The sequence below is a fragment of the Calliphora vicina genome, chromosome 2 (assembly GCF_958450345.1).
Source record: "Calliphora vicina chromosome 2, idCalVici1.1, whole genome shotgun sequence".
NCBI lineage: Eukaryota > Metazoa > Arthropoda > Insecta > Diptera > Calliphoridae > Calliphora > Calliphora vicina.
In genome coordinates, this window is record NC_088781.1 from 87475463 (window position 1) to 87492927 (window position 17465).

Genomic DNA, 17465 nt, shown 5'->3' on the forward strand with positions numbered 1-17465 from the left:
TATCTTCAAATGCTCCAAAATCGGATGGTTCTCCCCAGGATAAATAAGCTGTAGCAAACGCTCGGTTTCCATCGCAAAATCTTGTAGTGTCTCATTAGCCTTCTGCACTCTGCCACGCAATTCCATTCGGTATAATTCTTTTTTATGTTTGCCATCGTACTTTCGTTGTAGCGCCTCCATTATGTCAAAATAACAATTTCTGTTGCTTGCTGGAACGCTTTCAAGTACTACCGCTGCATTTCCTTTTAAGGCCAAGATCAACTCGATAGCTTTTTCTTCGTCTTTCCACATGTTTCTAATGGCAACCGTATCAAACTGGTACTTGAACACATTAAATGGTGTGGTGCCATCAAAACTAGGAGCCTTTATTCTACTCGATGTTTCTGAAATAACTCGAACCGGTCCATCTTGGCATTGAAGAATATTAACTTTTATTTGCAGATCGTGCAGTTTATTGCCGACTCCAATCTCTAAGTCGGTGAGTTTTTTATTGACGTCTATGGCTTGTATTTCTAAACAGCTTTCAAAGTCGGACACCTTTTTCTCAATGCCACCCACTCTGCTGTTTATAACTTCCAAGATTTGCTGAATTTTCTCATATGTTGCTCTAGAAGATTCTAGATTCTTAGATTTCCGCTAAGTGTTTAATAATTTCTTTGACTTCAGCTTTAACCTCAGAACGAAGTTTCTCATTGTCGGCAAGAAGTTTCTCGTTGTTGACTCTAGAAGTTTCTTGAACTTCAGCTAACAGCTTCTCGTTATTAGCTCTAGAAGTTTCATTGGCTTATTTAAATTTCTCCATCATAGCAGCAAACATTGTGGATAAATTCATGCTGCTTGTTGTTGCACGTGCAGAAACTTCATTTCTTCTAGTTGGTAGCTCCAACTACTCAGTTCTTTCTTGAGTTGTTCAACTTTTAGTTCTTCAAACTTCATGCTTATTATTTTGCAATCCCACTTCTGACACCAATTGCTACGTTTTAACCTTTTCAATACGTTTGCTTATTTCCTTTAAATAAACCGGATACTTTTGATTGCAAATAAAAGCCGTTTAGTAGTTTGAAAATTGTAACAACTCTTTTTTTTATTTAAAATGTACAACAACAGAATTAAATAGTCACTCAATGTTTTTTATACACGTTTATAAATTCGCAGAAATACAGACACACTTTATAATGTACACGAATTCACTTGAAAAATACAGCACAGTTTAAGGCACTCAGTGTTTATTCGAATAGCGTCTCTGATAAACTAACTAACGACTGCAACCTCTGCCACTATTTAACACTGCCATCTGCACTCTAGATTGCTCTTTAACTGTCAAAGTTCGTATATTCTAGAGCTTTCTAATACATACGCCATCTGTGGTGTACTTTCTACAATGTTCTTTAACTGAATATTGGAATTCGAATATTCGGTCGCAGTAAACAGCGTTGCCATACTTACAATCATTGGTCAACTGAAAGCTTTTATTCAATGTTAATAATGCCCACAGATATTACAGCTATTACAGCACTGCTATTTGAAAGCATTATGCTACTTTTAAATCAGCCGTTAAAATCGTTATATTTGAATTCAAGTACAATTTCGTAACAATATGAAACTTATTTAAAAATAAACAAAATAAATCGTAATTTTAATATAGAAAGTGTATTATACTCGTTAGTTTAGTGAGTCTCAGAATTTAACTATTTAGTTAATTTAAACTATTTTCTGTGGTCACGTTTAAGGAACTGTACGCACGTACTGGCTAGCTAGCTAGATCGGGAGTTGTGGGCGGGGATCGTGTTCCATGGGACCAGTTACGTACAATAACAAAAAAACTATGTGTGATTTAATTGTCCTTTGATAATAAAAATAATTCCACAATTTTCTTAAAATCTATTAAAATTTAGCTTTGATGTTAAATCTTATCCTCTAAACCCACCCATCCGCGTTTCTTTCCGTGGCTCTAATTTGTGGTAGAAACCCTAACACACTGATCTCACTTCTATCCCTGAAGTTCTACATTAAAAGAGAATTACAGACCAATCATTTTAATAAAAGTTCATTATATTCATTATATTAGATATTAAACAAAACACTTAAGAATATTTATAAAAAAATACTTTACACTCAACATTACATCTCAGAAGTTTTTTTTTAAAGTGAACTTAAATAATAGTAATTAAGTAACAGTAACAGAGAAATCTTAAAGCTGCAAGTGAGCATAAACAATTAGCTCAAACCAAATACTCAAATATATGTTTAATACGGGGAAGCGCAAAAAGAGAAATTGTAGTTTGTGTGCATGTATGGGTTAAAAATATGGGTTGTTTGCAACTAAATGAGTTATTTGTATTTTTTACGCTCTTGCTGTGTGTTTTGTTTACTTTCGGGTTGTGTACGTGTAAATTCACGAAAATGTTCGTAATCTCAACAATATGAACGCCTACCAATGGTTTAATAAAATGAAGAAAAGAAATACAATTTTGACTTACAGTAGGGTCTCGATTACAACGACGCGGAAGGCCTTCTGCTGATGTAATTGGATTCGATTTACAGCGTAGTTTATTGTTGTATTATTAAGGTTTTAGTATATAAGTTTAAATTGTAATTATAATTCTAATTGTATTTATAAAAATAAAGTTAGTAAATGAAAAAAAAAATAAAGTAATTAGGTAGTTTATATTAGTTTTCTTGTAAATATTATACAATAAAAACAAGTAAGAGTGCTATATTCGGCTATGCCGAATCTTATATACCCTTTACCTTTGTTGTGGATGCATTATTATTTTTTATAATTAGTATATATGTATGTACATTGCCCACTTTCAGCGTACAGCATCCTAAATTTATCAAGAACACAAAAAACAACAACAACGCCAAACGAAACAAAACACCAAAAGAAAAAACAAAATACGCAAGCCAATGAAACCAACACACATCCAAACATACGTTTAATTGTATAAAAAACAACAACGCCAAAAGAAACAAAACACAAAAGAAAAACAAAATACGCAAAGCATGCACATCCAAGCATACGTTTTGTTGCTTTTTTGTCAAAAACCAACACACAACCAAACAAATGTTTTGTTGTATAAAAAACAACAACAACGCCAAAAGAAACAAAACACAAAAAAAAAACAAAATAAAGCATGCACATCCAAAAACATACGTTTTGTTGCTTTTTTGTCAAATACATTGTGTTTTTTGATGAAATTTTCAGAGGTTGTCTCGGATTTTTGCTCATATCTCCGTTATTTATGGACGGATTTTGCTGATTTTAAATAGCAAAATTCTCGAAAGTATGTCTGACAGAATTGTTGAAGATTTGGATCCCGGAGATATCTGGGGCCTTCAGAAAATTGATTTCAACAGACAGACAGACGGGCATGGCTTAATCGACTCCGCTATCTATAAGGATCCAGAATATATATACTTATAGGGTCGGAAATGAAAAATGTAGAAATTACAAATGGAATGACAAACTTATATATACCCTTCTCACGAAGGTGAAGTGTATAAAAATAAGTTGATTATGAAAATATTAACATTTTAGTTATAGGTTTTAAAGTTTCAATATCAATCGGTTAATTGTTGTTATAATTATTTTTGTATTTTTGATATTTAACAAATTTAGTTTAGTTAATTTGAGTGTGTAATTGAATAGATAAAGCTATATAGATATAGATACATATAAGTAGGTAGTTAGTTCAGATAATATTTTAGAAAATTTACGATCGAATATTAGAATATCGATTTGAGATCAGACATTAGTTTTGCTATTAGATTTTAGTTAATATAGATAGCTGTTAGATTGCTGGTTGCGTGTTTGCTGGTTTTAGGCAATAATAATGCTATATGTGGCTTAGATTCTGGAAATCTCTATTGTCTCTTTAGGATATTTCTCAGCCGGGAATTAAAAGGATCTGCTCTCGAGTAAATGCCTTGACCATGCCACGTGTAACCCAAATCTTGGCTTAAGGCCGTAGAGTCACTCAAGAGGGCGTGGTTAAATTTTCTATAAAATTTAACAAAATATTAGAATAAAATCTAATAATTCTATTAATTATAATAGTTACCTTCATAAATTGTTGTCTTAGATAATGGTAAAAATGTGGATTTGGAATACTTTTGTCTTATTCCAAATAATTTTAAAGCGATGTGAAATAAACTGTTTATTTTTGTTTTCACTTATATGTAAATTTCTAAAATGTTTTAAATTCAAAATACCATGTTCTTATTTCAATTAATGTATTTTTTTTAATCTTCCGATAAATATACTTTAATATTTCACTGCCAGAATTGAAAAGATCTTATAGTGGTTTTCTAACTTCACATCAGACCTCTTATTGCGTTTTCAGAAATAAGTATATCGGTCATTGGTATAAAAGAGACAAAAATATGCTTATATTTCTTATCTTTATCATTATGTATAATTTTTGTAAGAAGATATACATGATAGAAGATGCTGAATAAAGCGAAGAATAAAACATAATAAAGTAGTGTAACATGAATTTATAAATAGAGGTAACACTGTTGTATTTTTTTGTACTAATATGGAAATTAGTACAAATATTTTGATTTAGTTGTTTTAGGTAAACTATTGTTTACTAAATATTATGACTATTTAAAAAAAATTCTCGCTTTTTCGAATTTATTTGCTAGTTTACTATTATAATGCTCTATTGCCTTGGATTGAGAAAAGTTTCTCCTATATACAATTTGGCCTATAATAAAATTTACTGGGCGAGATCTAAGGTTGTAATATTTTACATTTTTGTCGTATGATTTGCGTATATTTTCTCTAGCCTTTTCCTTTAATAGCTATAATTTCTCATCGTTTCTTAAATAAGACGGAGTTTGTTGAGAATACGATTTGCCATTTGTCAACATATTTTGACCAAATAAAAGAAAATAGGGTGAAAATCCTGTACTAGTATGTATCGAGCTTCGTAAGGCGCAACTGATTGCGGACAGTTTCTCATCCCAATCTTTTTGTGAGGGTTTTACGTATGACCTTATTGCAGCTAGCACTGACCTGTTTACCCGCTCACTGGCGTTTGCCTGTGGTGAGTAAATGGCAGTAAAATTATGAAAAACCCCATAGGATTCCAAAAACTCTTTAAAAATATTGGATTTGAATTGTACCCCATTATCAGTCGTTATTGACTCTGGTACACCAAATATGTGGAAAATTAGCTTTTCGAAAAATTCAATGATGACATTTGAAGTATATTTTTTTATAGGTTCTAGGAAATGAAATTTGGATAAATGATCCAAGACAATAATTATACCTATATGCCCTGAAGAAGATCTAGGGTAAGGCCCTAACAAATCTAAATACAATTTTTGAAAAATCCGAACAGAACTAGATGGCTGTCCCATAGGTGGTCGGAGACGTTTGTTCGAAGCCTTAGTTTGCTTACAAATAACGAAAGAGGAAACATAACTGGCTGTCTGTTTTGCCATTTTGGGCCAAAAATAAAAAGTTTTAAGTCGACGTATGGTTTTTCCAACGCCGACATGAACACACAACGGGTGGGCATGAGCTCTTTTAATAAGATCATAAGATCAAAGTTTCCATGAAAATTCTTCCTGTAAATCATCACCAGTGGCATATTCACACCGTTTATAAATAAATACGTCTTCGATTTTAAAATCAGGCAGGCAATTAAGTTTTTCAATATGTGAAATATATTCATTAGATTTAAATCTTCAGATTCCATATCAATGTCTACTGAATTTTCAATTGCTGCTATAAATGTATCTTGTTAGTTGTTTCGAATTTTGATCTCGTCATTGTTTTCAGAATGTATGCGTGACAACGTATCTGGCACTATGTTTTGACTACATTTTCTATGGCAAATGGTGAAATTAAAGCCTTGCAATTTTAGGGCCCATCGTGCTAAACGTCCATGTAAGTCTGTTTGATTCATGAGCCATTTTAATGATGCATGGTCTGTTATGATTTCAAATTCGTGACCTTCTACGTAGGCACGAAACTTTTTGATAGCCATGACAGCTGCAAGACAATCTTGTTCAGAAACAGTATAATTTTTCTGTGCAGGATTAAATTTATGGCTCATGAATGCAATAGGTACTTCGTCCGAGTCTTCATTTCTCTGAGCGAGAACAGCCCCTATCCCATATTGACTCGCATCACACTGGATGGAAAACGGACGTGAGAAGTCTGGGTTATGCAGCACAGGTGCAGAGCAAAGGGAATTTTTAAGCTCTTCGAATGAAGATTTTGCTTCGTCGGACCAGTTAAACTTTCTGTTCTTTCGTAACATGTCCGTTAGGGGTGTCGTCAGTGTTGCAAAATTTCGGAAAAAACGTCGGTACCACCCACAAAAACCTAAAAATATTCTAAGCTGTCGAACGGATGTTGGTAAAGGGAACTCTCGGATGGACTGAACCTTGTCCGGGTCAGTTTTAATCATGCCATGGCCGATAATATGTCCTAAATACTTAACTTGCTTAAGAAGAAATTTACTTTTTTCTATGTTAATTGTTAAATTTGCTTTTCGGATATAAAGCGCCACTTCCTGCAATAATAATACATTATCGTCGAATGTTTCCGTTATGAGAAGCAAGTCGTCTAAATAAACAAAGACTTTAGTACGCAAGTGGACGGGGATAACTTTGTCCATAAGCCGGGACATCGTCTGTGGCGCATTGCATAAACCGAAAGGAATTGTAATGAACTGATACAAAGGGTGACCAGAGATGTTCTGCCAGTTTTTGTTACGCTGCGTAGTACGAAAAACAAAACTCGAAACTGACAATGCGTAAGCAGCACACACAGAAATGTTTTTGCTGCTGAAGTCGTGTAATCAGTTCGGTAGAGTTGGAAACTGAAACATGGCGGCTGCTGATTTGTTTGGCTGCTGGAAAAAAACAAAATCGATTGCTGCTTGCTGTTGTAATGTGTGTGCACAGTCAACTGTTTTCAGTAACCATGTGATCAAAAACTGAAACTAGTTACTTTCTTTTAAGCATGAGACTGTAAAAAGTTAACTATTCAGTAAAATGCGACTGCTTTTAGTAGTTCTTCGAAACCCTGATGAAAATTGTCATCAACATCTACTTCATCCATGTAAGAATTTGAAGAATTATTTATATGTCCTATAAATAAGTCTTTAGCTAGACCAAATGATTTAACGAAATCAACGCCTAAATATAAATTTTGTGTTAAATGTGGAATTATTAAAAATGTTATTGGTTTAGTCTCTTCTCGAAACGTTACTAATGTTGTCACACTACCTACAGCAGAGTGATTTATCCCATTAGCAGTTTTCAAATTAATTTTAAATTTTGTATAAGTGTTATTCTTGTTTTCTAAAAATGCTTTTTCATAATCGGCTGCAAAACAAGAAACTGTAGCCCCAGTATCTATCAGACCAACTACATTTTCATTAAAATTTCGCACAGTGGTAAATGGTCGTATATCAAACTGGTTCACATTAGATACTATAGCTGAGCAAAAGTTTTTGCGGTTTCTAATAATTTGTTTAAAATATTCTCTTAATCTTCAGGTATTTCTTTTAACTTTTTTGATAACTCCTAATTCATTAATTTCTTCACTAAAAATTTTAAATTTGGCTTCTTTATATTCCTTCAGTCTCACATGATATGGTTTTAAATATTTTGGAATAAACTTTAATTCTGAAGATTTTGTAACTCAAGACATACAATTTTTTACTTTTTTTTGAAAAATCAAAAACCTTTTTGACTTTTTTTTTCCAAAATGGACTCTTTTTTATTAATTTTTCTCAAAAGAAAGCTTAGGTCTTTTCCTTTAAAACCTTTTTGGTCGCTTAGTGGGATGCGAGTGGGATATCTATCAAAATAAATGTTTTGTAACTCAAGACAAATGTTTTTAAATTGATTTTTTTCATATTTGTGTGTAAGTGTTTCTAAAACCTTAAAAATAAAAACCACAACAACTGACCGATAATAGCCACTGGAGGGGTGCAATATGAGGCCGACCGCTATTAATTTTCCACCCCCAAAATTTGTCTGAGTTTTGTATCTTGCGGCTTTTTTAGTCAATCCTAGAGGTAGTTTTCAGCGCACGTGATTTTCATTGTTAAAATATCAGGTGCCCCAGAAACAAATTTTTGGAATCAAGTGGAAATATTTTATGGCCCTTCTCCGAAGTACCAGTTTATTTATTATTTTATGACATTTGACTTTAAGAAGTGGGTGGAGAGGTAGAAGTTGACAGGTAGGTTATTTATATGGTGGTTTATTTTTATTATTATTTGTAACATTTGGTTAAACTAGGTACTTTAGTATGTAAGCCCTTCTTGACCCTAATAAAAGATTTTAGACTCATTCATTAAACGTACTACCTATATGATCTTAAAAAACTATTTATTGTCATTCTGAAGACATACGGAAATCAGTTTTTTTTTAGAAACAGCGTTAAAGTTAAGACGTGTGTTATTTACATAAATACTTACAAAATTCAAAATGTCTACGACTTCTAAAAAGGCTAAGGTTGAAAATGAAATTTATTCGTCTTTTTGTTTTAATCCCTTTAACAAAATGAAGCACAGATCATTAGATATGCGAAATATTTCCGACGGCTTATTAAAAAATTCCCTACGCTGTCAAACGATTGAAAATTTGTGGATCATGCAGGAAAGAGCTCGGAAAGTTGAACGAATTACCGAATTTGAATAGTAATGAGCCTTGCGTTGAAGTTATTCCAGATGAAGACAAAAGTAATTCCGAGAATGAAGACAGAACTGTTGATGATGATGGTTATTCTAACTTTTCAAATTCAACGAATGAGTGTCGAAACCAATACCATAAGGATGCAGTAGAAGTTCTTGAACAAATAAAAGAGAAATACAAAACGTCACAGAGTGAAGCTGAAAGAATTCAACTTCTCACGCTTGCTCCAAGAACATGGAGTTCTGCAAAAACAATGACTGAGTTTGGAACGTCTCAACGAAAAGCAAGAATTGCTAAACAATTAGTTGCTGAGCATGGGATTCTCACACTCCCAAACAAAAAGAAGGGAAAAACTTTGGAGTGCGATACTAAATCTCTAATAATTCAGTTTTATCAGCGAGATGATATGAGTCGCCTGATGCCAGGGACGAAAAACTGGATGTCTGTACGAATCGATGGCAAGAAAGTTCAAATGGAGAAGAGAATGGTTCTCTGTAACCTGAATGAATTATTCGCAACATTTCAATCTGAATACGAGGATGTCAAAATTGGATTCACAAAATTTACACAACTGAGGCCAAAACATTGCGTTTTGGCAGGAAGCAGCGGAACTCACACAGTATGTGTTTGTATTTACCATGAAAATGTTAAATTGATGTTGAAGGAAATCAACTTAAATTACTTAAAAGATGATTCATCAGAAGATTTACACCATTACCGCGATTGCCTTAAATTGACTATGTGCCCTAATGCTACAACTTCTGGCCACTTAGGTGAATGTTCGAATTGCCCGGAAACCACATCCATCAAAGAAAATTTAATCAACTCTTTTGATCGAGAATGTATTGAGGAGTTAAAATTTGAATCTTGGCTTCAGACTGAAAGATGCACACTGAAAACCATAATTTTAAATGTGGATGATTTTGTGGAAGAACTGTGTAGAGGATTGCTAAATTTGAGAACCCATGACTTTTTAGTCAAAGAGCAGTGGTCATTCTTCAAGGACTTGAAAACACATTTGAAGTCTGGTGAATTCATTATTTCATTTGATTTCGCAGAGAACTATAAATATGTTCTTCAGGATTCCATACAAGCATTCCACTTCAATAACGACCAAGCAACTATATTCACAGTAGTTATTTACTACATGAAAGAAGAAAACCTGGAACACAAAAGTATGGCAATCATATCCGACGATTTAAAACATGACACCGTTGCAGTTTATGAGTACCAGAAGATAATACTAAATTATCTAAAATCAAAATTTACAGTAGAAAAGGTATACTACGTTTCGGACGGAGCTCGTCAACATTTTAAAAACAAAAGTAGCTTCGCAAATCTTACAGCTCATGAAAAAGATTATGGAATGCCAGCTGAGTGGCATTTTCATCCTACTGCTAATGGTAAAGGAGCATGTGATAGTATTGGAGCAAACCTCAAAAGAAATGCAGCGAAGTATAGCCTCCAGTGCTCTCATCAAGATCGCATCTTAGATGCGACTGCTTTATTCCATTGGGCAAAGAATTATTGTAAAGAAACTAAAATAGTTTTTAGTAGCAAAGAGGATCATGAGGAAACATTGAAAACACTAAAGAGCAGATTCGATGCTGCGGTAACAATCGATGGCACTGCTCAATACCATGCTTTCATACCGCTTGTCGATGGAAGACTCAAATTAAAAAAGTTTTCTGCATCTACTCAATGCGATTTCTTTCCAAAGCCAAAAAAGAAGCCAACAGCGAAATCAGTAGCTGAATCTAATAACGCCAAGAAAGGATTGACAAAAAAAAGCAGCTAATAAAGGTGACAAATAAGGAGGATAAAAGTATGGATATTTGAAAATTTAAAAACTTCATAAATTAAGTGTAAAAATAGTTATTATATAAATTGATCTATTGTGATTAAGATTAAATTTTACTAAATTATTCATCTTTTTATTATTATTATTATTATATATTAAATTAATTATTATTACAAATAAATAACAAAATTAAATTATTCAACATTTTCATAGAAAAAAAGTGATTTTTATTCCTGAGGTTAACATATTATGGGTATTACAGTATCGAGGCTATGAAATTTTAGTTGGGTATGTTACAGGCTAATGTGTCTAGTTTCTCTGCGTAAGTTTAATTTTTAAGGTTTACACACAAATATGAAAAAAATTAAAATAGTGCAAATTTAAAAACCTTTGTCTTGAGTTACAAAACATTTATTTTGATAGATATCCCACTCGCATCCCACTAAGCGACCAAAAAGGTTTTAAAGGAAAAGACCTAAGCTTTCTTTTGAGAAAAAAAAAATTAATAAAAAAAGAGTCCATTTTGGAAAAAAAAAGTCAAAAAGGTTTTTGATTTTTCAAAAAAAAGTAAAAAATTGTATGTCTTGAGTTACAAAACATTTTTTTTTATAGATATCCCACTCGCATCCCACTAAGCGACATAAAGGGTGTTAAAGGAAAACACATAAGCTTTCTTCTGAGCAAACAAAAAAAATTAAAAAATGGGTCCATTTTTTTAAAAAAAGTCAACAAAGTTTTTGATTTTGCAAAAAAATTCAAAAATTTTAAATCTTGAGTTACAAAATATTTTGTTTGATAGATATCCCACTCGCATCCCACTAAGCGACCATATAGGTCGCTAAGCTTTCTTAAAAAAAATAAATAAAAATGGCCCATTTTGAAAAAAAAAGTCAAAAATATTTTTGATTTAAAAAAAAAATCAAAAATATTTTATTAAATTTTTTTAATTTTTTTTTTCGAAAGATTGCATAAATAGCTATCTAAACTATTTGGGACACATTTTGCTAAGAACAATAGGTAATAAGTTATATGGATAAAAAAAACACCTGTTTGGCCAAAATGTCAAATTTTGACCTCCTATAACTCAGAGAGTTCTTGACCGATCTTGTTGAAAAATGGTGTCCGAATTACTATCCAATAAAACTAACATTGGTGCAAATTTCATCGCGATCGGAAGACATCGATTTCAAAAGTTGGTTCACTTGTTCACTTGACGTGAAATGCCCCATATATGTATCTGTTTGGCATCCAAAAGACTTTACATTTGGGTAGCTTTGTTCTTTTAGATCAAAATCAGTTCTGCGGTCACGAAACTGGTTTTTAAGTTCAAAACATAAAGTATCCCAGTCTAACCTATTTGATGTACGGTGGATGCGCCAGAACCAATCCACTGCTTTTCCACTAAAAAATAAATGGATATGTCTACATAGTATATCGAAATCACCACGTAAGCTCTGAATTGTAAGTGCGAGAACTCTATATATAAAATTATCCACTGACAAGCCATCTTCCTCTTGTCCGCTAAACTTTAAATGCCAACCTGACATTATATTTGAAATTTTGTCTATCGTAAGATCTATATTTTGATTAAATTGTGGCCTCCCAATATTTTGTCTGTTTGCTACATTTTTGGAAAATAAATGCGTGTTATATTTTCTTGAATTTTATAAAAAAAAACTAAATTAATTTTATTTATTTTCAAATTTTAAAAATAAAATAAAAAACAACTTCGATTAAATAAAATAATGTAAAACAAAGTGTCTCCACATATACTCCCCTTCCAGACAAGCAAGGATAATCTCGCAGCTAGTCGGTAGTGATCGGTAAAAAAGCTGGTTTTAAACGGTCGATTGTTATGTTCCGAGTTTTGCCATTGATGTGTACTTGAAAATTTTTATCACCACGTTTCAAAACCAAATAAGGGCCGTTGTATGGTGGAGTAAGAGATGGTTTAATTCCATCATTTCTGACAAAAACATGAGTAGATTCATTTAGTTTAGGATGAATAAAAGGTTTTTTAATTGTATGATGTGAAGTATCTACAGGACGAATAGAATTCATGTTACTGGAAAGAATTTTGACGAAATGATTTTGTGGGATGAAGTCGGAATCCATGAAAAATTCTCCTGGTAATTTTAAAGTAGTGCCGTACACTATTTCCGCAGGTGACGAACTTATATCAGGTTTAAATGTTGTTCGTAAACCCAGTAGAACTAATGGTAGTGCTGTGGTCCAATTTTCTCTATTATAACACATAAGAGAACTTTTTAGAGTTCTATGCCATCGTTCTATAATACCATTTGCCTGAGGATGGTAAGCAGTTGTTTTTAAGTGATCAATGCCAAGAAGTCTTGATAATTCACTATAGCGTTGATTTAAATTGGGAGCCTTGATCGGTGGAAATTCTATTTGGTATACCAAATCGAGATATCCATTCATTAATTAGAGCCCGTGCAATTGTTTCTGAGTTAATATCTTTTAAAGGAATAGCTTCGGGCCATCTGGTATAACGATCTATTATGGTTAAACAATAACGATATCCTTCAGATGATGGAAGAGGCCCTATAATATCAATGTTGATATGTTCGAAACGTTGCGAAGTCAAAGAATATTTGTTCAGCGGTGATGATATATGTTTGCTTATTTTAGAACGTTGGCATAAAATACAACTTTTCACAAATTTTGCAACATCCTTTCGCATATGAGGCCATACAAAGTTTTCTCGAATAGAATTTAAAGTTGCTCTTATACCTGTATGAGCTATATTGTGAATTTTGCTAATTACATTTTCTCTGCAAGATTTCGGAATAAAAGGTCGAGCAGATGTGCTTGAAAAATCACAAAAGAGGATTTTATTAGAATTTGTTAATGGAATTGGTCTAAGTTTTAAAGATGTATTTGGTGATTCAAGAAACTCCTTAAGTTGAGGGCAATCTTTTTGTTCATTTGCTATAATTTGATAATCAATACTTTGCTCATTTGTTTGTAGAGCATTTATATTTATACGCGAAAGGGTATCTGCAGTAACATTGGTTTCACCTGGAACATGCAATATTCGAGAAGTAAACTGACCAATGAAGTCCAACTGGCGAATTTGACGTGGTGAAGATGAATCATGCTTTTTCGTAAAAGCAAAGGTAATTGGTTTATGATCTATCACACTTCGAAATCGCGTCCCTCCAATGCATATCTAAAGTGTTTAATTGCTAGATATATTGCTAACAATTCTCTATCATATGCACTATATTTTGATTGGGCATCGGACAATTTTTTTGAAAAAAAGCCAAGAGGTTGAGGTTTATGGTCAATAATTTGATTAAGAACTGCACCTACTGCAATATCGCTTGCATCCGTGCATAGAACTATGTTAGCGTTTGGGTTTGGATGAGCCAATAAACTTGATTTAATAAGTGCTTCTTTGCATGTTTCAAAATGTTGAATTGTCTCCGATGTCCATTGAATTAAAGTTCTATCCTTTTTCTTATTTCCATTAATAAGTTTGTTTAGGGGAACTTGGTGTTTAATTGGATTTCGGATAAATCTGCGGTAGAAATTTATCATGTTCAAGAAACGTTTTAATTCAAAAGCATGTTTTGGAAGAGGGTAATTTTGTATAGCTTCGACTTTTTTTGGATTAGGACTAATGACATTTTCACAAACAACATGACCCAAAAATGTAATTTGTTGCTTTCCAAATTCACACTTTGAAGGATTGATAGTTAACTGATATTTCCGAAGTCGCTCAAATACAATGCGCAGATGCTCAAGATGAGACTCAGGTGTTGAGGATGCAATGCAAATATCATCTAAATAACAAAAAGTGAAATCTAGATCTTTTAAAACCTCATTCATGTATCTTTGAAAAGTTTGTGCCGCATTACATACCAAAGGTCATATGTGTAAATTCAAATAATCCGAAGGGTGTGATAATAGCCGTCTTAGGAATATCGCACTGCCTTATAGTGCATTTACACCGAAGCGAAATCTAGTACATATGAGATTTCGAGCCAAATCTAGTTATTTTGACGAGATTTCCCATACAAAATGAAATCTACTTCGTGACTAGATTTTGGGGATATCTCCTCAAATCTACTCAGTACCAAGTGATGCAACCGTGAATTTCTTCATAACGGACTAAAAAATACAGCACTGTACAAGTAAAATTTGACAGATACAAATAAAAAAAATAATATAAAAAGTGCGGAACAATTTTAGCGTTTGATAAATATTTTCAATGGATGCAAATATGAATAAAAGTTAAATTTATAAATTATAATACTAAAAATTTACTTATTTACTGCGGGTTTTGTTAGTCAGCTGTTTTTGTTATTAAATGAAATCTTGCTAAATGTCAGAAAACAGCGGTGTAAACGGTATAGATTTTGAACAAGATTTCAATTAAAATCCACTAGATTTCGCCTCGGTGTAAATGCACTATTATAGGAATTTGATTATAAGCCCTGTTAAGATCAATTTTGCTGAAAACTCGTTTATCGTGCATAATACTTGAGAGATCTTGAATGTGTGGGAGCGGGTACTTATCGGAAATAGTTTGGGCATTTAAGGACCTGTAATCTCCACATGGGCGCCATGTGCCATTAGCTTTACGTACCATGTGGAGAGGTGAAGCGTATGGGCTGTTTGAAGGTCTGCAAATTCCCAGTTTCATTAAAAAAGAAAATTCATCTTTAGCTGCCTTAAGTTTTTCATTGCATAGGCGTCGTGATCTGGCTGTGACAGGTGGACCATTTGTTTCAATAACATGCTCAACACAAGTGGACGACAACGTTGAAGCAATTTTATTTATTTGTGTGATATCTACAAATTCAGATAACAATTCTGAGTACTGGCAAGATGAATCAAAGGTTTTTATTGAAGGAAAGTTACATAATTTTATAGAGGAACAATGTGAATATTGGTTAGTTTGTGAATCAATAATTTATCTATTCTTAACATCAACTATTAAGTCATAGCGTTTCAGAAAATCCGCTCCAATTATATTATGCTTAGTTTTTGCGACAATAAAATTCCAATCCGTTTTTTTTCGAATACCAAAATCAAGTGTAAATTGAGTTGTGCCATACATTGCAATTGTCGAATTATTAGCAGCATAAAGAGTTGGGGATGATTTCTTGAATTTAAGTTTTTTGAAAGAATCAGAACTTACCAGAGAAACATCAGCTTCAGTGTCGACGAGAAATTGTTTACCACTTATGCATTAAACACATTCAAGACAGCAGGCTACCAACTTCAATCTGTCAAAAATAAAATGCACACGTTTATATGGAGACGATTATTTTAACGACAGCACAGCTACACGGCCACACGACTACTCATGACGATGTAGCCGAATTAGGCTAATTTCTATTTTTATCAACTACAAAACAGAAATAGTGTTGCTAATATAATAAAAAAATGTAAATCAAATTAGTGCTTAAAAAAATATATATTTTTTACTTAATTAAGAGAAGTTTCTGATAACCATATTGAAATAAATTAATAACAGGTACATAATTAATTATAACCATATATATATTTTTACTCAAAATAATTGTTTCAGTCTTAAATACTTTGGAATGTTGTACGGTTATTTTTTATTAAAGTGGCACCACTGAATTATTAATCAGCTGTTTACTTTGTAGCTGTCGTCTTTAAAATAATTCAGTAGCTGCCACACGACTACAACTGTAACCAGCAGAATTTGTGTTCGTGTAGTCGTGTAGCCTGTTGTCTTGAATGTGTTTAATGCATTAAACGGTCAGTAATAAAAAGGCATGAAAATCAGTCGAAATTGTTGTTGTTTTTTGGAACATCGGCGACTTTAGTATTAGTCGCCGAACTGATTAGTTTTTTGAGTTAAAGGTACAAGGTTCTTTACATTGTTTGGCATTATTGCCAAACTTGAAATGATACCAGCATAAAATATTTGTGTTAGCGTTTTGTTGAGAATTAGACTGGCGGCTCTGTTGATTTGGTAAAGATAAAGTTCTCAATGATTTTTCAATGCGCGAGATAGAATTTTCCAAATTTGACAGACGTTTATTTACTGATCCTGTGTTGCCAACTGCACATATATCAGAATTCAACGATTCCTCAGAAATTTCGGCTATCCCGTTGTTGCTATTTCTTAACGAATCAACGATTTCATCAGCAACCAGTGACAATTCTGTAAATGATATATTTGGCTGACTTCTTATCATACCTGCTAAAACCGCACGAGCTGTTGGAGGTAAACGTTGTAACCAAAAATCACGAATTATGTTCTTGTCTTGGGTTACATTGGTACGTTGTAGTTTAGTTAACAAATGACTTGGTTTGGTATCGCCCAACTGTATACGGGAAGCTAATTGCTCTAAACGTGATATTGATGAGGTAGAAAATTTATTTGAAATCACTTCTTTTAGAGTGATAAATTTATTAATCGATAGTGGATTGGTTATAATATCGAAAGCTTCATCATACAGACGCTCATCCAAATGAATAATAGTAATGCTGAATTGTTCGCTATCGTTAGTGATATTGTGCAACTTAAAAAACGCATCCAAACGAATAAACCATGACTCAATGTTGTTTAAAGAATATCCTTGAAGTTTTGGTAGTTGCACTTTCGATGAGTATGAATAAATTCCAGGAGAAGGATTTTCGAAATTGACGTATTGAGGTCCTTCCACAAATTCTTCATTGTCGTCAACATTATTCTCATTTTCTGCACGAGATGCTTGAGCTCTTGCAACACTTCGAGTTACTGGTCTATCGTTTTGCATGTTCAGCTATTGTCGGGGTCACCAGTTTTGGAAAATAAATGCGTGTTATATTTTCTTGAATTTTATAAAAAAACTAAATTAATTTTATTTATTTTCAAATTTTAAAAATAAAATAAAAAACAACTTCGATTAAATAAAATAATGTAAAACAAAGTGTCTCCACACATTCCTATTCAAATTATTGTTGAAATTGCGATTACCGAAACTTTGTCTAGCATTACTATTACTAT

General features: G+C 32.8%; 1 protein-coding gene across 1 annotated transcript; it reads right to left on the minus strand.

The window, feature by feature from the left end:
• Window positions 1–625: 625 nt before the first annotated feature.
• On the minus strand, window positions 626–17235 carry LOC135950642 (uncharacterized). Its single transcript, XM_065500173.1, has 2 exons — window positions 16350–17235; window positions 626–783 (listed from the first exon to the last, which is right to left on the minus strand). Exons 1-2 carry the CDS (start codon window positions 17233–17235, stop codon window positions 626–628), a joined length of 1044 nt encoding a protein of 347 aa, XP_065356245.1.
• Between the last annotated feature and the right edge of the window lie 230 nt (window positions 17236–17465).